Here is a 21852-nt window from a genome sequence, read left to right as displayed (position 1 = left end):
GAGCGACCGCGGCGGGCCTGCCCGGGAAGGGCTGCAGGAGCTCGTCTTCGCGGGGGCCGCGGTCTGAGCCGGCAGCGCCAGCGCAAAGCCAGAAGGGACCAAAGGTTTTTGATCAGTTACAGGCTCTGAAAAAGTCTTACTAGTTAGTGCCAGGGGAAAAAACAAAGACTGCTAAGCCAGTAAATATAGCTGATTCCCATAGTTGTGGCCTTGGACTTTGCTTTCTCTTGTTGTATTGATATCTTATCTTACCGAATTTACACTTTAAAATAGAGCAACATGGGCTTAGTCTGTATCTCATCCTGTCTCCCCACACAGAGGTTAGCTGCTTCTTACTGAAGGAGGTACAGCCTTCAAACAGATTGCACCAGTTTGTCTCAAATGTTGACTCTTTCCTTGACTGTTAATAGGATCAGGACTAGTTAATGACTGACTTGATCTTAGAGGGACTGGAGAAGCATGAAAGCTGTGCATTGTTTTGTGGGCAGCAACTTAGTCTCCGATAACTACAATCATGAAGTCGATGCATGATCTGAGAGGCATGAACAAGCTACAGCTTGTCAAGTCTGGAGGTTTGGGGTTAGGAAATGCCCTTCAGCTGTTGGGGTAGGGTTTTTTGCCACATTGAAAGCTTGATTTATTCAGAGTGGAGATTTGATCTACTTTCCTTATTGCCACTAGCTTCCCCCAAAGTTCCCATTCTCTTTATTGGAAAGTACTTTCAAAGCAGGGATGCTAAACGTACCATCTTTACCACAGAAAATTTTGCCTTTCGCACTTCCCCTGCAGCTTCAGATGGCTTACAGCGCCTTGCTGGTGCTTGACACCATGGGTATCTGCATTGGACACAGGTCGTGCTTGCATGAAAGGGACTACACAAGCATTTCCCATTTTCACAAATGAAGAATAATTTGTGATTCACAACATCTGCTCTCATCCATTCCTGAGTGAACTTGAGGATATGAAGTTTATGAAGGTCATTGTTGGTAGGGAACCGAGGAGTCTGCTAAGGCAAATGCTGTTGCCTGTCAAGATCTGGAAATAGCTACTTGTCCTGATCTGTTCCTAAGAGGGCAGGGGAAGGATGCTCACACTTATCTCCCAAATAACTTATAAATACTCTTAGGAAAAACTATTATAACACAATGTTTAAATAAGCATTTAATTAGGATTCCATTAGTATTAATATTGCTTTCAATTCCAAAAAAAGTTAATTTCCACTTCTTTGCAGATATTTCAAAGTACAATATTAACTTCATACAAAATGAGCAATTAAGCAAACACCATTATTTCACATTTTACATTCTTCAAAAAATACAAATTCATATTTACTCTTTTTTGGGTTTTGGAGATGCTCTTCCTTTGGAAGTACTGTACCTGTAACTAACATCTTCACATTGCTCAATGTAAGCACATTTGTTCCCATGTTTCATAGTTAAATAAATTCCTTTAATACCATACACACATTCTTGAAAAACTGGGGTTCTTTTATTTTGTCATCTCCAAGACCATTGCCCAGCTCCCCATACGTGTCAAACAAAACAAAAGCAGTAAGTAGACAACCTACAGTTCTCCTAGACTTCCCGGTTTGATAATTATGCAGATGTCGATGCTGAAGACTACTCCAGTAACTAACCAGGCTCGAGGTTTGCACATCCCTGCCCGCCGCGCTGATGCTGGTCTGTGTGAAATAGAACTGCAACTACAGCTCTCTCCAAAAAAAGGGTCAGACAGATAGCTCCGGTTCAGTAAGCAAGTGGAAGGACACAAAGCTACACAGCAAGAAATACCAGCTACTGTAACTACGGTACTGCAAAAACATACCATTGGTTTTGCTGAAAAAGATCATATGAAAAAAATTTCTTTTAAGAAAAAGTATAAACTGCATTTATTTGAGAAAGTGTACACTGCATAATGAACCAAATTTTGGCCAGCTTGCACACCACCAAAAGCATGGTGTGGGATTTTCAAACTAGTTCCAAGAACACAGACACTTAGACTATGTATACTACTACATAAATATCCAGTTTAATTTGCATTTCTCAGTGCAGACACAGAATCCAACTTCTAGAACATATGATATATATCAAGACAAGACACAAAAAAGTTAAAAGTTCAGCCCTGTCCACGAGTATCAACTACAGGTAACGTTTATAAAAACTTGACATTGTTTCCAAAATGTGTTACGGAAAAAATAGTGTACAATTAAAAACTATGCAATCAGAAATTTGTAGGGTTTATTAAAGACATGCTTTTTTTTTCTTATAGTCCAAATTGACTAACAGTTCTGCCCAGCTAGCTCAGATCGCTAATGCCAAAGACTTTTCACTCATAGATCTCAAAGCATTTTACAAAGACAAGTTTCATTGTCCTCATTTCAGAGGGAGGAAACCGAGGCACAGAAAGTTTAAGTGACTTGCCCAAGGTCTCACAGCCAGTCAGTAGCAGAACAAAGACTGTAACACCAAGATCTCTCTGCTCTACATCACAGACGTGGCTGCCTCTCATTTCAGTTGCCAGCTGTGCTCCCCCAGCCCCCAAATCAGGAACAGCTTTTCATCTCCAATCAACTCCAAGGTCAATTATACCTTAACTAATCTCCCCCAGCAGTTCCACAACCAACAGGCCAGTCATTAGTTCATTCTCTGAGCCTTATTTGTAATTGTTGCAGGAAGAGTACTGTAAACAGTTTAACAATGTTGCTGCAGTTGCAAAAACAATATCTTGGATGACTGCAGAAGCGCCATCCTCCATGAAGTAAGGCAGATAACATGACATCAAAAACGATTTTGCGAAGACAAATTTTAAAGGTGCAACATGCCTGCTTCAGAACAGCTTGTCACTTCTGTCTTGTACTCGTGTGGCTGAACAGAGCAGAGGACAAGGGAGAAAGGATATACACCAAGGAACAACAGTTGTGTCCAACAGAAGTGACAAGCAGCCCACCAGAAAGCGTGAGAGAAAAGGCCTGCTCAAGCACAGTGCTCTCAGTGGAATATTTGCATAGATCGGACGTTTGCTAATGATGCATAATTTCTCTTGGGTATAGACAGGGAAGGGCAGTATGTCACTGAGCTAGTTACTATATATATTCAGTTAGACAGACATAGACAGACTGACCACACGGGACAATGATCTTTAGCTACAAGTATTGCACCAAGTTAAGTGCTCATCTTTGCACACCCCTGTTAACTTTTACTCAGAGCAAAAATAAACTTTGTGAAAGTATATACAAAAGAAATTGCAGCAATTGGGTTAAAGATAAAATAACCTAAAGTGCATTTTAGATACCAGTATGAGGTTCTGCAAACTAGTCTTTCCGGACACAGTCAGCATTAGAGAAGTGCCCAATTCGTACTTTGTTCTATGTAATTCAGTACCAGCATTTAAACAGTGCTGATTTTCCATCCCTCTACAAGCATGAAAAGCAACTTCTACAGCCTTCAACTGCACACCAAGTCTGTTTGCTTGGGTCACTGCTTGGTGACTAGAGCTACTGATGTTGGTAATTTGACCCATTCTACATGTTTAAGCTTCTGGACCCATCTAAAAACTACATAATCAAGCAAATCCCCACAAGCCACAAACCAGCAAAACCTTTAACAGAATGACCCAGCACAGTGCAGTTTTGCTCTCTGACTGATTACTAAAGGGGTTCATGAAATGCAGATTTTACAGAGGGAGAGCACACTGTTCTCAGAGGCTCCAGCATATTAACAAAACATGTCCCTTTCTGGGAATCCAGCATCTTACCAGATCTACAACAGCAGAAACTCTTCCCTTTATTAAAAATGTTATTATGAATATGCAAAATGCTGGGGTAACAAAGGGAGAAGGACAGAAAAATCTCTGGCATTGAGGAATCTCAGGGCTTTGCTGCGACTGCCCTCTCTTGCCAGCTGCTCATGGATCTCCTCCCATCCAAACATGTTAATGACCACTCCGGCAGTACTACGTTTGATCACACAGCACTAGGGATGATGCAAATGTCCACTGTGAAACGTATCAGGTACCTGGAGCATGGAACACTCTGGAAAGCAGACCAATGATTAAACAACAAAAGCACACATCTGTACAACGCAATCGAGTGGGATGCACAGTCCGTGGTGCAGCAGCCTGTGCGTTCACAGAATCATGCTGTTCTTGCCTCATTACAAGCTCTAATTAGTTTCACCTAAATTGCAGCCTGCCTGATGTGCGTACAAGAGGGTAATGGTAAACCCAATGCACCTAAAAGTCAATATAAACTTGGAACACATTGCTTTTCCTAGAACACACCAACAGAAAACAGTAGCTGTGAAAACAGCAGAGAGCTTAACCTCTGACACCCACTCAGAAAGGATGCGTGCAGCACCTCACTGCTGCTAATCACCACACTTCCAAATTAGTTTCCAATTTCAAAGCCTTTAGTAGATTCTTCTACTCATCTCTGTCACAAAGGAGTTCCTGATCCAACCAGAAGCACTTTTTAGGTGGACTAAGTCACAAGTAGCAAGTGTAGCACGGAAAGCCGCCTCCCCGAAGGACAGAGAGGCTCAGAAGACGTTGCTAAATCCCCCACGTGTCAACATTTCAGGCCACATCTGGTACCCTTGCCCCCATTGGAGAAAGTCCCACAACTCCAGGGGCACCTACATGCTCCTGCGTTAGCAGAGTCTCTCACATGCACACACACATACATCCACTCACCCTCAAACACGACTGCCGTACTATGCCAAAGGAAAGGCGCAAGGCCCCTTGCAGTAGCCTCTGCCCCAGGGGGATCCCATGCAGTTCCAGGCACTGCTAGCACTCCTTTAAAGCAGAGCTCTACACAAGAGAGCTGGCAGGAGACTCATCCCTGGGAGGACAGTCCCAGCCACACAGGCTTGAGACTATTTTTTTTGTGTTCAAAAGAGTTCTTGCTGCCATGCAACCAAGCTGCACCACAAAATGAAGCTGCAGGAGAAAAACAAAAGGGGGTCAACCATCTCACTGCCCTCTAGGAACTACCATTACAAGAACAAAACACAAAACGCTTTGTTAATCCACGTTTCACAGATGCAAACCTTATTGCTGCAGGACCCACACCCCCACTGTGATAGCACTGCATAGCACTGCAACACACACCAACGCAGAGAGAGGAAACACAATTAGCATGTTTCCAGTTCCATGCCCCCAGGCTGTCACTGCAATTACCAAAACAGAGCACTTTGCCCTAGTAGAGGGCACTTCCCAGGCACAAAGCATTCTTTGCACAGCCTCTCCTCCCTCACGTTCACCCTAACAGGACAGTTCTGCCCTTCTGCACTTAACAACTGGAAGCAAGTTGTCAGAGAGGTGAAAAGCCAGTTCCCTTTAGCCCATTTCCATCGGTGCTGTGGCAGCACATTCGCAAGGGAATAGCACGTGAGATCGCTTAAGCAGCTGTCTCAGCCAAGACTGTGACAGCGGTGTTGGTAAGGCTACACAGAGCATGTCACAAGAGGGTTAAAAAACCTGCTAATCATCCCACATCCTGGGAAGGCCTGGCTGCACTCATACTATTCTCCCCCCAGCAGGTACAGAGAGCAGCTTTGATCAAATACAAAGAAAGAGTGAAAGATCTCTATCCACTAGGAGTTTGCATTTGTAAATTTAGTGTGCAGAGACACTCCACATTAATTGGCTTACAGTCATTATCTTTGTATCTCACTAATGACAACACTGTAAACTGAATAAAGACTATTTAATATTCTTTCCTTTAACACAAAAAGACTGACAGCCAAAGCCAGAAAGATGGATAAAACACTATAAAATCACATCTTTTAAAATAATGCAGCATAAATAAACCATTTAGAATGAGACTGCATTTATTGCAACATTACAGGCTTTTTGGTGGAAGGGGGGGTTTGTGTTTTATTTACCCTGAGTAGGTTAGAATATAGACTTTCAGTTTGATATGAAAAACTACTATGTTGTATAACATCTTTTAGTCAAGAAATAGCCCCGTGCACAAAAAGCTGGCATTGCAGTAGGTTGGAGGCAGATTCAAGCAGAAATTACATAGCTTAACAGGAAAAAAAGGAAGCATTTATGGACAGCTGAAGGATAGACTCACTGAATTCAAACTGAATTTGTGTTGAACCATTCTGAAAATTTTCCTAAAGTTGTTCTTGACAAAAGATGAGAGTAACCAGCAAAGGCACCATGCTCCTGATTAAATAAGTCGCGGCAGTTAAGAGGATGACTTGTTTCTGAACAGAGCCAAACAAATCAAAACAGCGGCAGGCACCAGTCTGACTACATCTGGGACTCGCTGCATCCTTCAAAGAGAGGCAAAGAAAACAAACTCTTGAGCCTGAGTAAGCAGGGGCTCCAACTGTGTTTCCACATTGTGAAAGTGTCTGCCACCACACTTTTAAGTCCTAACAGAATTAAATGAACAGATCTATCAGGAGCACAAGGTACTTGTGCTCTACTGAAATAAACTCCCCAAAAGTTTCTGTCGATTTTAGTAACAGCATCAGTACAAAGCAAACCCAGGCATCAGCTCACAACTCAGTGATGTGACAATCACATTCCAATAAATTTGCAGATAAATCATCTTCTACAATAATGCCATTTTCTACTACAGCAAATTCCTTTCCTGGGCTCCCCTTATAGTGCACGGTTAGTATCAGACATAATAGAAAGAAGAAAATTATAGACCCAAGGAGCTGTAACAAAGACCCACTTGCTGCCAGTACCTTAATCCCAAACATAAGTGATGTGCAATTGGAGACAAACTAACCCACTTTTTTCTTTCTAAAATCTTTTTGCACAAGAGTAACCTTAACTTCTGTGTTCACATATGACAAGCAAAAGTGACAGACAGTGCAGCCAAAACAGTTCATATATAACTTAGCTTTTTCTTTTTTACCTTTTCTTTTTTCAGATAGATTCTCAAAGATGGATGTACCTGGGACGTGACTAAGATGACACCTGTGAAGCAGAAAATAAGCCACACAACTTCCAAAGAGGAAGCAAAAAGAATCGATCCTTCAGTTTCTGCTTCTAAGGAGAAGGGTTTTACCCTCCAGGTGCAAAAGAAAATCTGGAACATCTTCACTTAGAGAAGCTGCTATTCAAACCAATTTCTTCCTCTCCCTGCAGTAGTGCTTCAATTGGAATTATATTAGATGGGGTTTCAGGGCTTTGGAGGGACAGGAAGTCCGATACATCCATGGCACTTAATGTTTCGGTCTGTGAGTCTGAAGGGTTAACTATCTGACTGCTCTGCCCACATGAAGGAGAAGGGGAAGAGGAAGGAAAGGTCTGAGGCTGCAGCTGGGGAGCTGGTTGCTCCAAAGCTTTTGAATCAGGTGAGGAACATTCCTTCTTAATGGTGGCTTTGTCCTTGGCAGAGTCTCGGCAGGCACACTGACACTGGCAGGCCTCCTCCTGCTTTATAATAATGACAGGAACACTGAGACCAATCTGCTGAACAGGGTTTCCTGAAGGTGGAACAAAGACAAAACACAACAGAACTACATAATTTCACAGCAGGGAGAGACAAATCATCTTTGTTAAATTAGATTGTATGCACCTTGCAGCAGAGATTACATCTGTCTTTGTTCAAACACAAAGAATAATTCTAGCAGATAATAAATAAGAAAGAAGTGGCAGGTACTCTCTGTTGATGACCAACCTGTTCAGGTTGAACCCAGGCATTAGAAGTCTGATCTAAACTTTTTTGCACAGCACAGTATGTCTCTTCTCTGAGAAGCACTGTAACTTTCACCGCATAAAATCCAATAAAGAGTGGCGTTCAAATGCCTCAGTCCCTACGCACCAGTCTTTGAAGATGATGATACAACATTACACCAGCAATTCTACTCCTTGACATCAACACAGGTATTTTTCTGTTCATTTTCTCTTGTCTGCTTTCTTCTTCCATATCACTACTCATGCTTCCTCTTCATTCTTCCCATGCTGCTTTATTTGCCTCGCTTCCTTTCTTTTTTAAAATTTAAGTTTTAAACTTACCTGATCTCTCTTGACTCTGATTCATCTTTGCAATACAGTAACACTGTGTAAGAAGCAACTTATGGAACAGAACTTCTACAGTTGTGTATGATTTTGATGAATTTCAAAGATAGTGCTTACCAAAAACAATTGCTACAGAACTGAATAAATTTACTAGTTTACTACCTGTTTCATGTCTTAATTTAAAAGAACAAAAACCAAATTATGTCCTTGCATTTCTGTCTTTTTTTCTTCTATAGAAGTTGCATTAAAATACCATTTTTATGAATACTGGATCTAATTTGTGAACCTGATTATCTCACAAGTTAAAGAAACTACCACAGGACAGATCTCAGCACAAATCTATGAGTCTACAGCAGACTGCACTTAAAACTTCAGGAAGGGAAAAAAAAAGAAAGTATTTTCTTCAACATTTCTGCAAGCAATAAAATCACCACAAATGCTGATCAAGCTAACAGTACTACAAACAAACAGAGAAGCAAGTTCAGTGTCAAACTTACCTGTGTTGCCAGCTACTGGTAACGCAGTAGTAAAAAAAACCTTTTCTACTACTTTTGGAACTTGTGGCCTGTCTTGGAAAAAAAAAGAAAAAAAGAAAAAAAGAACAAGAAAAAAAGTGTGAGTTGATTCCAATCAAATTTCTATTGTTTGAATTCTAAACAGCTGCAATCAAAAGAAACAGCTAGACACATATTCCAAAGAGAACAGATAGGAAAACTAATAAAAAACTACAACATTTAGCTTGGTCCTGGGCTATGTCCTGGCTATCCTAAAACTCAGAATATTATTTCAGTAGTCCTAAAAGATGAGGAGTAATCACCCTCCACACTACATGCTTGTTAATAGAACTTGTGGTTTTTGACAACTGACTGAATTTTTAAAAATTGCTGTACTTGCTCATACTGCATGTACCTGCAGCCATTCACTCTTGAACATTTTTCAACTAAGAAAGCCTAAAGGTGGCAACACTATTCTTAAAGATAAAACACTTGAAGTCTCAGCTCTCCAGATTTACTGGAGAACCAGAACTTTTCATTATCAGGCTAAATTAGGAAGAGACAGAGATTACAAAATGCCTAAACATAAACTTTACATTGCCTTTTGTGCTTCTACCTGTCAAAAGTAACAGATTAAAACCCACATATATTCTCAGGCCATGTGGTGCACTGTCCTGGATAAACCAAGCTGATACCTGCTGTGAGAAGTCTGTCACTGTGCAAAAGAAGCAAGCAAGATTTTTCTGCACGCTGGACTTCTCTGTGTATTTTCTATTTATTTCTCTATCTATTTTATGGGCTGCATTGGTGACATGTTTACACATATTAACATGGTAAGTATTATACAATACTACATCCTGGTTTGTATCTTACAGTTACAGGTTTGAACCCCTTCCTTTTCAGAAGCAAGGGCTCTAGAAGGAAGAGAGATGGTTCAAGCTATTTCAAAGCCGTGCTGCATATACTAACCATTTGTTCTTGGCTTTGCGGAGAACCAGTGGCACCATTTAAGATCCATTGTAAGTTTTGCTCTCCCATGACAATGCTGGACTGCAGAATAGCAGTGCTCTGAGAAGGAGTAATTGTTATAGTTGGATTACTGGTCAGAACAGAGTTCGCACCGACAGGCACAGTCTGAACTACAGCTGGCAGGGGCTCAGTGGCACTTGATGCTGTTGGGGCAGATGCTCCAGCAACCACTGAAAGTCCTTGTACAATGGGCTGTGGCGGTGTCTGAGTATGCTGCAGGAAGTCTTGGTGACTGGCTGCAAACTGTGTGCTGTGAGGAACAGGCACTTCTGGGGTTTGTAAAACAGTTGCAGGATTTCCAAATGCAGCTTGCTGTGAGTTGGTTCCTATGGAGGAGGGAGCAGCAGGTGCTGCTGAGGCTTGTAGTGCTGAATGTGAAGGCTCAGAGATACCAAGCTGCAGTACAAGTGGAAGAGACAATGATGCTGAGTCTCCTGCAGAAGGCGGAACAGCAGTGACCGAGTCTGCATCACCATTAAAACCTTCAATCAAGGCAGCTGCCAAAAGAAACGAAGAAAAAATATAAATACATCAGTTCTTACAAGATCTGAACTTTTTCAATGAACTTATCAGCTACCTGATGAATTTTTGCTAAGCTAAAGCATTACCACTTTCATATCTTCAGACTAGCGTTCCAAACCTTGTAACACTAGGTAGTGAAATCTAAAATTGGTCCAAATTCAGGAAGCTGTTAACACTGAATACTACATAGAAGCTGATCAGCCTTATTAGCTCTCTCTAAGAAGCCTTCTTATCAGCCAGTTTGTGCAGCTACCTCAAGAGAGGAAGTTTGAAAACAACACTTCTGTGGAAAGTCCAAGAACATCAATGTCAGCATTGTACAGCAACATGCTGTAAATACTCAGTCAGTTGCCCTGTCGCTGTCTGAGTATTACACTGTCTGTGAATACAATGCACTTCAACACAAAAGAATTTCAACACTGAAGTTAAAGTTATGTTTGCTACTTAGAACTATGTCAGGCAGTAAACTTCAGTCTGAAATGATGAATTAAGTACATGCACGCAGAGGGAGAAAACTGACAAAAAGCTCTCTTACAATAGGGCAGATACAAGTTGTACCTGTCTGCTGAGAGTCGTCCTGATTTGCAGTATGATCTGGGCTCTGAAACATAGACTCAAAGATGCTTGCTGGTGAGATTGTGCTAAGGTCTTGCCCATGTGTCTAGCAAATAGGAAATAAAGAGGAAGACATCAGACAATGTTGTATCTCAAGTCTCCATAAACTTTGCACAAATCCCAGTCAAGCGGCATATGAATGTCGGAAATACCTCTCCAATTAACCAGCCACCTTCAGGAAAGGCAACATATTTCACTTACCTAGTGTAAAATGACACTTATTTTTTATTACCCATAATCAAATTTACCAACATAATGAGCAAATTCTTAGAAAAATAAGTAAGTCCTACAAAAGCAAAATATATTCTTCTGCACACACACTTTGTTTAACCCTTATACTCTGTTAGAAACAGACACAGACATTAATTTGTTCTTGGCTGTTCGTGAAGTTTTTTCTGGAGCAGAAACAAAATAGCTCCACTTAGATTATATCCTGGACTATGCACTACTGTCACCCACACTGCTCGAGGAACAGAATGTATTAAAAAGCTGCATACTGCTTCCACACTGAAGCACAAAAGAAAATGTAAAAATTACGCTCAGTCAACAGTTATCAATAACCAAGAATATTATTATGGTAAAATCAGATGCAGAGCCTTTAAAAACAGGCTGAATTAAGCACTGCATATTTTGGAGCAAAATCCCTCTCTTTCACTCAGTTATTCTACTTTTAGACAGAAATATTTTTTTTGTCTAACATTCCAAAAAAAAAATCAATAATATGTCATATTTACATGCACAACAGTGTGTGTAAGAAATACACATTTTTTGTCAAGAGAGAGCCTCCCACAAACTGCCACAAGACACAAAAAAGCAGTATTCAGTACATCTAAACCAATTCTATCCAGAGTCACTTATTCTGTGAAAGTGTACCAGTCCTCCACTAGAAAAATGAAAGCCTGACGTAGAGCATCCTGGAGGCCTGAACAAGCAAAACAGAAGTCACCAGCCACACATATCTAATCTGCTGTGTTCTAGTTGACAGGACAGGCACATTGCCAGAAAAAAGCAAAACTTAAATTACAGGTGAGACAATTCTGGGACAGTAACTCACTGGATTAGAGTTCTCCCGCAATTCTGAATCTGTTGATATGAGGCTTAAGTCACTCAGACAAAGTGAGTGGCTTGTATCCTGTAAAGAAGAAATTAAGTTATACATTAAGAAAAATAGCATCAGAAATGTTTTAAATTACTTTTTAGAGTCCATACAATTCTGCCTACGCAGAATTTTTTTTACCTACATGTGACCCAAGTCTCAGTTCTAAAATCAAAGCAGCAATATTACTAAGCAAAGGATATTTAGTAGCTATCAAGAATATTAAATAAGCACAGGAACAACTCAGCCTATAGAAAATGAAAAATTTAAACCTTAACAGTTAATATTTTACTTGGAAACCAAATACCATGCTAGAAGCTTCAGAAATACTGATCCCACTGTTTATTATCAGCACACTGTAGACACAGCATATGAGAATAAACCCCATGCTGCCACCTTGAATGCCAGCAATTTCAGAATTTAAAATGAATTCTTGGTTCAAAAAAAGAGGCACCTGTGGGTTTCTTCATGGGAGATAGGGCACCAAGTAGTTACAATTCCCTTTGAAAATCCCAGCCTTAAAAGCTATACCTTTAGAACAAGCTATAGACCAAATAATTTCTTCCTCAAAGTATGGTTTTATCTCCATCTAACACAGAAGTATTAGGAAGAAATGCTACTAACCTCAGATACATTGTTATTGGGAAGTGCATTATAGGAATGTCCTTTTTCATGACCTTTCATGTGACTCTTGAGACTATACTGTGTACTGAAAGTCTTCTCACAGCCATTACTGGGACAGAAGAAGGGTTTCTCCCCTATAGGCAGGGCAAAACACACATAACAAACTTACAAACATTACATCAGACACATACTTTTAAAGCACCTAGAAGAGTCATAATATTTTATACAAACAAGATTGTTTAATCTTCACACATTCAGCATTCTTGAGTGTCTTGCAGATAAAAGATTCCGTTTTATCACATGAACTGACACAAGAACACAATATTTAATTTTTACACATCATTACTGATACATTTGTGAAACATGTTCATGTCAAGCAAAAATGGAATACTGGGGACTGCCCTGAACCACATGCAGGAGTTTGCACTTGGCCTTGTTAAACTTCATGACGTTCACGTGGGCACACTCCTCCAGCCCATAAAGTCCCTCTGGATGTCATCCCTTCCCTCAAGTGTACCAACTGCACCACTCAGCTTGGTGTCACTCACGTATTATATATAAATATAAACACATATTAGGATTCCAAGAGTTAGTATAAACTGAACAAGCTCAACTAAAGAACAAACCAACCATTGGGACTTACCAGTATGTGTCCTAACGTGTGTTTTAAGGTGGTGGCTTGCAGCAAAAGCCTTCCCACAGCCGTCATGCTCACACCTGAATGAGGCATTACAGAAGAGTTAGCATCAGGCTCCTTTAATGCACTAGTTACAACCTTAGATCACGCTTTGCAATAGTCCCAGGACTCCGAAAAGCAGGCCTAATGCTAATCTGTGTTAGTAAACAGGTATCTCGCAACAGCTGCTATGGATGCTATGCAGACTATAGCAGGGCTCTGAATAGGACTTTAAGATTCAAGCATGAAGTCAGCATTTAAAGAGGGCCTCCTTCACAGAACAAACATTGCATCACAGCAAAGAAGCAGCAATATGTTTTAAAAACATGCTTATCATAGCACACATTTATGTTTAAAAAAAAATAGTTTGGCTATTCTTGTCTTTGAAGACAATCATTTCACTCACTTTTACAGGCAACTGAGGGAGCTCTAGAACAAACATGCTCAAATGCTAGCTGCCTTCCCTTTCTTCTCATGAGAACAGCTTTTCATTCATGACACTAATAGCTGCCTTTTGGCACAGGTGGCCCGTTATGTAAGTCCCACAGAAGTAAAAATTGCCATCCAGCAACTTACCGAAATGGCTTTTCTCCTGTGTGTGTTCGAATGTGCTTCCTCAGGTCACTATGCGTTGTGAAGTATTTACTACAGCCTTCTGATTCACAGTTGAACGTTTTCCCTGTGTGAAGCCTCTGATGTGCTTTCAACCTAAAAAGCAGGCCAAAAAACCTCTCTCTTATGACTTGTAGGATAAGACAGCCCCTGAGTCACACAAACCATTCATTCAAATCTGCAGGACAGGATCAAAGGCTTAACATATTCTGAATTGAAGGTAACTAGCCTATGAAAGTAACTGATATAACTTCTGAAGTCCTCAAGCAAATCTGAGAATTCCTTGTGTTTGTGCACCATGTTCAATACTATTGTAATATAAATAAGTATGTCATCATAGGTTCTGTCATCCTACCCTTGGTATAGCATTTCCACATTTTCATGGATTTATATTCACATCTGTACCTGGAAGAAGCATAACAATTGCATTCAAACACAAAGTAGATGCAACTTGCAAAACAGCAACAGTCACACCTACAAGAGAAATAGGCAGAGACTTCCTACCTGTACAGTGTATTGAATGCCTTTTCACAGCCCTGCACATCACATTCAAACGGTTTTTCCTTAGTGTGCACTCGAACGTGGATTTTGAGGCTGTAGGAGGTAAGAAAGGCCTTGCCACAGCCTTCTTGATTGCAGACAAAAGTGTATTCCCCACGATGTGTCTTTTGGTGAGTGCGCAGGTTTCCAGCAGTGCTATAGGTGCGTGGACAGCCCTCAAAGGTGCACTGGTATCTCTTAACCTAAGAGACAAAATGCTGCATACTTACTTTTTAATAATTTCTAGAATGCAGACAGAGTAGAACTCCAGTTAAACATCAAACACAATAGAATAGATTTTGAACCCAAAGGCCAAAAAAAATATTATTGCTGTTTAATTATCAGATAACAATACTTCTGCTGCACTATGTGAGGAAGGATTGGCACAGATTGGAAAGCAGGCTGACCTTATAGAATAGTAACTTAACAGAAGAAGGGAAAAAAGGAAAAACAGAATTTGACATGTTTCTAGCTAAAAAATCTGATAAAATAGCTGGAAAGGATGCTAAGAGGCTATCAATCCTATCCACTATTCCCATAGATAGCATCTGTGTTTCACTCAGGTGCTTCTAGCAGAGCTACTTATTTGTGGATGACAAAAACAAGGGAAAATGTACTTTCACAACCTGACCCTCAAAAACACTGCCCTGTGTGCTGAATTTCCATTAACACCTTGAATGAGAACCATAGTTTTCGCCATCTCCTATGGTCTAACCATCAGTCCATTTATTACTCCATTTTAACTCAAAAGCAGCCCTCATTGTGCTTTGTTCTTCTCTTCTGTGTTTACTGAAAGTCAATGCCTGAAGTGTAATGACTCAAACAAGGTGCTTTGCATCAAAAGGCAAATGTTACAGATTTCTCAGCCAGCTATCTAGATCACCAGGAAACAATTTCACATTGAACTAGACTTGGTAGCCTTCTCAGCTTCTGTAACAGGCAGGAAGAGACCATGTAGAAGCTTCCAGTGTGCAAGTCATAACACTTAATTAAATCTCGTTCTCTCTTGTGAAGTAGAAGGAATAAGCCATCTGATATGCTTGAATAAATTTATTTTCAACATTAACTATCAGACCGACGGCTTTCATTTAACTGTTGCAGTTGAGAAACCTTAACATCTAAAAATGATTATGGAGTCCAAGAGAGGACTCGATGGTTGACAGGCACGAAGCAGAGGACTATTGTAAAAGATGTTGATTTGGAAATGTTTAGAAAGGCACTGCAAACTCACAACAAGTACGAACTTGCAGGTTTAGTATTCTAACAACTAGTCAGGAAGACAATATAGCAGGACATCAGACAGCAATTTTCCTCTTTTCCATGGCACCAAGCATCTATCTCACAGTACCTACTACTATTGCTTAGAAAAGGCTGCAGACTGTCTTCAAAAAAAGAGACACTGAACTGGGGGTTCATACTAGGAGAACCAGATCAACCCACACATAACCAATGTCTAACACTTATGGGTTTCTACTGATCTCATGACTCAACAACTGTTCTTTTTTTCTTTATATACATCCATCAGAAAACAGCATTTGATAAACATGGTTCTTTACTACCACAGCTTGGAAGCTGAGAACAGAATAACATGGGATGCACTGATCTATTGTCAGGAAAGTATAGAATCACTTTATTTGAAGACAAGCTCCTCTCAGAGTAACAGGAATTTACGTCGATGTGTTAAGTAGGAATAACACCAAAACCACATTGCTCTTGGTGTGCCTAATTAAGAACTGAATATTTTTTTAATCCTTCTATAAAATAACTAATTTGATTATGTGATATTACACAGAGCGTTAAACAAAAGAAACAATGGGCCCTCAGTAAAACCACCATGAGATCTGTAAATGGCTCCCTGAAACACATTTGTGTTCTGCCCGAAAATTGTCTCCCATTCATGTACTACAACAGCACAAGAATAAGGACAGTTGAGGGGATCTGGAACACATTATTTATTATGCTAACAGTTGTTGGTACTGTTGAAGACCACATCAGTGCTATAAGGTCCAAAGGAAGGTACATACCTTCAGGTTCTGTTTCTCAAATAGTGGAAGTAACAGCCCTTAAAGGTGTTAATTTGAGCCATGTTCACTCAGCATTTCCTCTTAAGAACATGCCTACTAGATCCTACATCAAGTACCTGAGAACTAAGGCACCCAAAGGATATTTCACTGCATGGTTTCACTCTTCTTTTGCTATCTACAGGTTTACGGCCTTCATAGCAGTAACTACAGAACTAGGGTCTAAAGCACTAAGGCACCCATCTCAGGGCTGTAAGAATCAGGTTACTCAGATCCAGGCTCTACCTGTCCAGAAGATCACCTCTAGAATAAGGGTAGCCTGGGAAACGAGCTCTTCAGTAATGACAGGGATTTCAGTTAGCTACACACATCATCCCAACAGCTTCCCAGGAAGCACCGTGGTCATATAGTGCCCTGGCACAAATTCATACCAGGCATAATTTTGGTTCTAGACAGTTCTCCATAAGGAAAGAGAAATAAATAGTCTCTCAGTTACTTCCAACCTATTTTGTAGGGGACAAAATTGCCAGTAGGATCCCTTTAAGAAAACTTCATAAACTCTGAGTATAAAGGAGTTGAGCAATCTCTTGCGTAGTCTCAATCTGTAGTCTCTTCTTGATACCACAACAATAGGCTTGCGTCTGTCTTCACCTTCCTTTGATAAAGCCTTAGTATTTGGAGAATATTAAAGCAGGTTAGACATATAAGATATCCTTACATAGAGCATAGAAATACCATAACTAAAGAGCTAGAAATACAAAAGACAACTATAGAGTAACTACCAGTAGTTTTCATTTTGACTAGTACTGAATTTAGTTCCTGCCTCCTATATATAGTTGATGTTAACAGCATATTGCTGAATGGAGATGAGTTTTCCAAGCTATTTACTATCAACACTTGTCTTACTATTCAATTAATCCAGGGAGAAACTCTACTTTCAAATGCAGACTTGGAGCAGACAATTACACATCCAGAAACCAGTTCTCCATGCTATTCCAATTTCACATGACATATGAGAAGCAACATTAGCCCACAGAATTGTAACTACCATGAAAAATATTTAGCTATTGCAAAATACAGTAGGGGAGGAAAGGATAACAGAAAGAAATTAGAGGAGACAGAGAAAGAACAAGTAGAAAAAAAGCATTTTGTCCCAGTAAGATTGTGAGAAAATTACTCATACTAAGAGGCTTATTAAAAACTACAGTTCAGGAGCCTTACTGCCAAAACCCAAACACTCTCCCTTTTTTAAAGTATCCTGCCCTGTTGAAGGGCCACTTCTTCCAATCCTCACCTCACTACATTCCTATCTGACAAGGGAGACTGTGGATTTATTTGTGGGGTTTTTGTTTTGTTTTTATAAAAGGGATGGGCAAGAGGACCTACTCTACACTTCACTGTAACAGCTTTAAGTAATCTAAAAAAAAAAAAGCTTGTTAGATGTTATTTCAATTTCTTTTGATACTATATTTTAAGATACACTGTTTTCTTTTTATTTCTATAGACACTAGTTACCTAGGCTGTCCTAAGCCTAGCCCTTTCCTAAGTACAGGAAACACGATGAATTCATATGAGAACGTGTAGGAAAAGGTCATGTTTGGACTCATGACTTGACAGCCTACCGTGAAACTCACAATACAGAGCAAATTCTTGCTAAATGTTTCTCCTCCTCTGATCCAAGATTTACTATAAAGCATTTAACTTACTACAGATTTGTTAGTCAAGAAATACATGTGTGCTAAAGCAATGGAAGTGGTACACTGCACCAAAACCAGCTGTTAATGTTTGCATCTGATTCTCCTTTGATTATATACAAGATAGGAAAAAGAGGAAAGATGAAAAGCATCAAGTGTTTAAATTGAACAAACGATCTAGATGATATGACCAACAGTAACTTGAAGAGGAAAATATTTTGGAGGTCTTCACATTTTTATCTAGTCACTTCGCATTATTAGAAGCACCATACACAGAAGAAAACAGTAATTTCACTGTAAAGCAACTTGCCCTTAATTTACACTTCAAATCAAGTAAAAGTCCTCAGTAAATATCCAAGCATTACAATACAGTTACAACATAATTAAGAAGTTTGATTGTGTTGAGTCAGCCAAAACACAAGAGCATAGACCGAGAACACGCAGACACAAGGTCAGAAAGTACATTTTATTAGATGAGAAGGTGCACATTATCTTCACCGTGGATCATCAGATGCAGTACAATTTATGTATCGGTACTGAAGAAAATGTTCCCTATTAGAGTTTTAAGACAGCTGGAAATTAATATTTTACATTCTGCATTACAGGACACTCTCCACAGTACTTCCCATAACACACAAGCAATTTGACACAGGCATGAACCACCTAAAAATCAAGTGAGGAGTCTGTTAAGCTTTCTAGGTGTTTACATTTAGGTCTAGAAAGTGAAAGAAAAGGAGAATATTAATTATAGATTAAGGATTTGGTTCCTAGCTGTCAATGCACATATTTAAAGGAAGATGGCAGTAACACTTTCAGTTTAGTGGCCTAAACTGTAACAAAGGCCTTGCAGCGCTCCTCCTTTTCTCAAAGGCCAAAGTTTTATTTAACAAATTATTCTGAGAAGAATGCTGCAGACAGAAGCAATACTACCACCATATTCTAAGCAAAACAAAATTTTCTGTAAAGCAGCAAAGCTTTTCACATTAGGAACATTAGCACATCAAATAAGCACTGATTATACATATAAAATTATGTAGCTATTGACCGCGGAGGACCTGCAGTTACAGCAGCAAGTACTCAAGACTATTGCCATATGCAAGCAACAAAGAAACATGTCAGCAGAGGAAAAGACACAGATGGCTAGGATACAAGGCATATAGAAGTAAGTTGCTTTGAAGACAAACGCTATGGCTGCATCCCATATGCGTTTTGCAAAGGACAACGTGCTGTCTCTCCCATGGAGATGCACTAGAGAGAAGCTAGAAGAGTCTTAATTAAGCATTTACCTTAAAAGTAGGAACTAATTGTCCAATAATCAACAAAACTGGCAAAAGCAGAGCCTGACACACTGTGCCAAAGTCTACTTAAACTGTTCAGTTTGCCTTTAACTCATCATGAGTTTATGAGATTCCCCTTAAATTGCTAATTTTTCACTGTCATCATTGAACAAAAAAATTAATGAATGAATTTGAAATACAAGACTATATTCAAATTTACTCTTACAGACAGAATTAGTGAAAGAATAATATAACAAAGGAAGTTAAAGGCGATTAATGAAGCGTAAAACCCTCTTTTGCTTCATAAATGTCTAAGACTGACCTGAAAGTTTAAGACTTTAAAACTGTTATCTCAAGTGTTAGAACTGCTACAAACGTTTTGGAAGTACAAAAGGACTGGACTGCTGACTTTTAGAGATAAGCCAAATGTTCAGGAGTTTTAGAGTTTTCCCCTCTCCATCTCCAGACAACTTAGCAAGCATTTGAAACAGCAGGACAAAAAGGGCTTTTACAAGATAGAATAGTGTCACATATGCTTAGGATTTATTTCCACTGCACTGAAATTATAGCGTAACTCTGCCCCCTCCCCCCCCGCCAATTAATTCAAGAGATGGAAAATAAATTCAGATAAAGGATTTCGTTAGGAAATTCCAGGTCTTACAAGCCTATTTTAAAAAGCAGGAGTGAAGAAATAAAATCAGTTTAATTGCATGTGCTGTCATCAACACGTGTTTAGCTAGTACACACTGTTCTCAGATGCTACAGATTGCAAGCTTATTATGCTACAGAAAATACTGATATGACTGACATACCAAAATTGAATATTTTAGAAGCTAAGAAGGTAGGATACAGCAGCTGCTAATATGAATAACAACTGAGCAACAGGAGTTCCTTAAATGGGCTTATTGAACAAACCTCAGTCCAGAAGTTTTATAATTGCAGAGCTGACCTCCTACAGCCCCATTTCGTCACTGCTGAGTGAGTGATAATGAAGGTTCCCTGCTAATCTAAATTATTCAGAGCGCTCAAACCTAGCTTACTTTCTCAGCAAGGGCTCATTTCTGCAATTCCCTTACCCTGAGTATCAGTTAGACAAGTAGTTGATACTGCTACCACCAATACTAGCACAGACACTTGTGCAGATCATCCCTTATTTAAACTCAGAAGGGCCAAAAAAAGGAGCACAAAGTTGTCACTGTATTGCTATTTTAGCCAACTTTGCATTGCTTTTGAGCCTAAAAAGCAAGAATTCCAAGTCAGTCTGTACAAGCCCTCACCATTTTGCATGCGGGTAGAACTCATTAGGGAAACAGAATTAAAAGTAATCCCCATTTTAAATATGTAAGCTGACTTGAGCTTTCAAAATACAATAGTGTCACCATCACTTAGAACAACCTTAACTGAAGGAAAAAATCTACGAAAAGAAGAATTGGTCCTGTTTCAGCCAAACCAGGACAAACAGATGGCAGTTTAAAGCTTCCCTTATTTTCTTCTCACAGTTTCCCTGCGAGTGACACAATAAAACTAGAATTCTAAGTCTGACGTTTTAAGTTTCACACTTAAGCTACTACCAACAGTCTGGAATTTAACCTGTAACTTGGACTCACTTTTCTCAAGAATGTGGTTAACCACAGAGTAACAGAGTTCATATTCTTTTTAGCTATCTCTGAACTCAGGAAATAATTGCCTAACAAAAAGAAAAATTAAAGACTAATATAATTACATACGCTGCCAATATAAATGCATTTTCGGTACCACATTCTTCTACTATCTAGTGTGTGACCGCACACGAAAAAGTGCTTCCTGGCTGCTTGACAAGAAAGCAGTAGGATATTAGAGTGAAAACTGATGACACTTGTAGCTTTGCTGCTGACCCACTAAGTGACTGTGGGAAACAGTTACACCTATCAGCACAAAGCATTACTATTGTTGAAAGCAACAGCAGATTTAACAGAGTGTCAATCACTCCACTATACAGTAACGTTTAAGAACAAGGGAAACTTCTGTCTGCCTCCTGGCAAACAGCAAAAACACACTTTCAAAGCATTTAAGGTCACCAGGTGAAAAGCATTCACAATAAGCATAAAATTCAGAATCACATTTAGCTACTTACTTCTTTAAGCTTGGTTTCTGGGCATTCAGACTGCAAAGTGAGAGTTGCTCCTTCAATGTTTCTCGGCATAGGAGTTGAACCAGGATTTATTGTTAGATGAATCTGATCTGGAGAAATAATATGTTGCACATAACCCTGCGACATTCCTTCATGATCTGCTATTAAATGAAATCCTTCTTCGTGACCATCTGGTAAAAAAGGCAAGTGATCACCACACTGTCCTTCATCCTCATCATCTTCCAATACACTGTGGTCCTGCTCTATTAGGACAGTTGTCCTGTCATAGACTGTCCCAGATGATGAAGAAACCAGACCGTTTTTATCAGCAAACCTCATCATATTGTCATCTTGGGTTAAATCGTCTTCCTCCACTTCATAGTAGATAACGTTGCCTTCAGGACTGTTTTCCCCCATGGTTCACTGCCTCTCAGTGCGATATCGTGAAGTTAGACGGTAACGACTCATCTGCAACAGAAGGACGGGCGGCGGGGGGTCAAGCGGCTCTGCCCCGGACGGGCCGGTCCGCGCTCCGCTCGCAGGCACATCGCCG

The 21852-nt window shown here is 39.8% G+C and overlaps 1 protein-coding gene across 1 annotated transcript; it reads right to left on the bottom strand.

The window, feature by feature from the left end:
* Positions 1 to 6878: 6878 nt before the first annotated feature.
* Positions 6879 to 21768, bottom strand: MTF1 (metal-regulatory transcription factor 1). Its single transcript, XM_009701455.1, has 10 exons — positions 21303 to 21768; positions 14162 to 14400; positions 13622 to 13753; positions 13013 to 13086; positions 12370 to 12503; positions 11704 to 11781; positions 10593 to 10695; positions 9449 to 10009; positions 8487 to 8546; positions 6879 to 7454 (listed from the first exon to the last, which is right to left on the bottom strand). The coding sequence occupies exons 1-10, from the start codon at positions 21714 to 21716 to the stop codon at positions 7066 to 7068; spliced, it is 2184 nt and encodes a 727-aa protein (XP_009699757.1). The 5' UTR covers positions 21717 to 21768; the 3' UTR covers positions 6879 to 7065.
* Between the last annotated feature and the right edge of the window lie 84 nt (positions 21769 to 21852).

This window comes from Cariama cristata, unplaced genomic scaffold, assembly GCF_000690535.1.
Source record: "Cariama cristata isolate BGI_N322 unplaced genomic scaffold, ASM69053v1 Scaffold43685, whole genome shotgun sequence".
In the NCBI taxonomy this organism is placed as follows: domain Eukaryota; kingdom Metazoa; phylum Chordata; class Aves; order Cariamiformes; family Cariamidae; genus Cariama; species Cariama cristata.
Note: the sequence above shows the minus strand (reverse complement) of the source record. Positions and strands in the feature narration are given on the sequence as shown.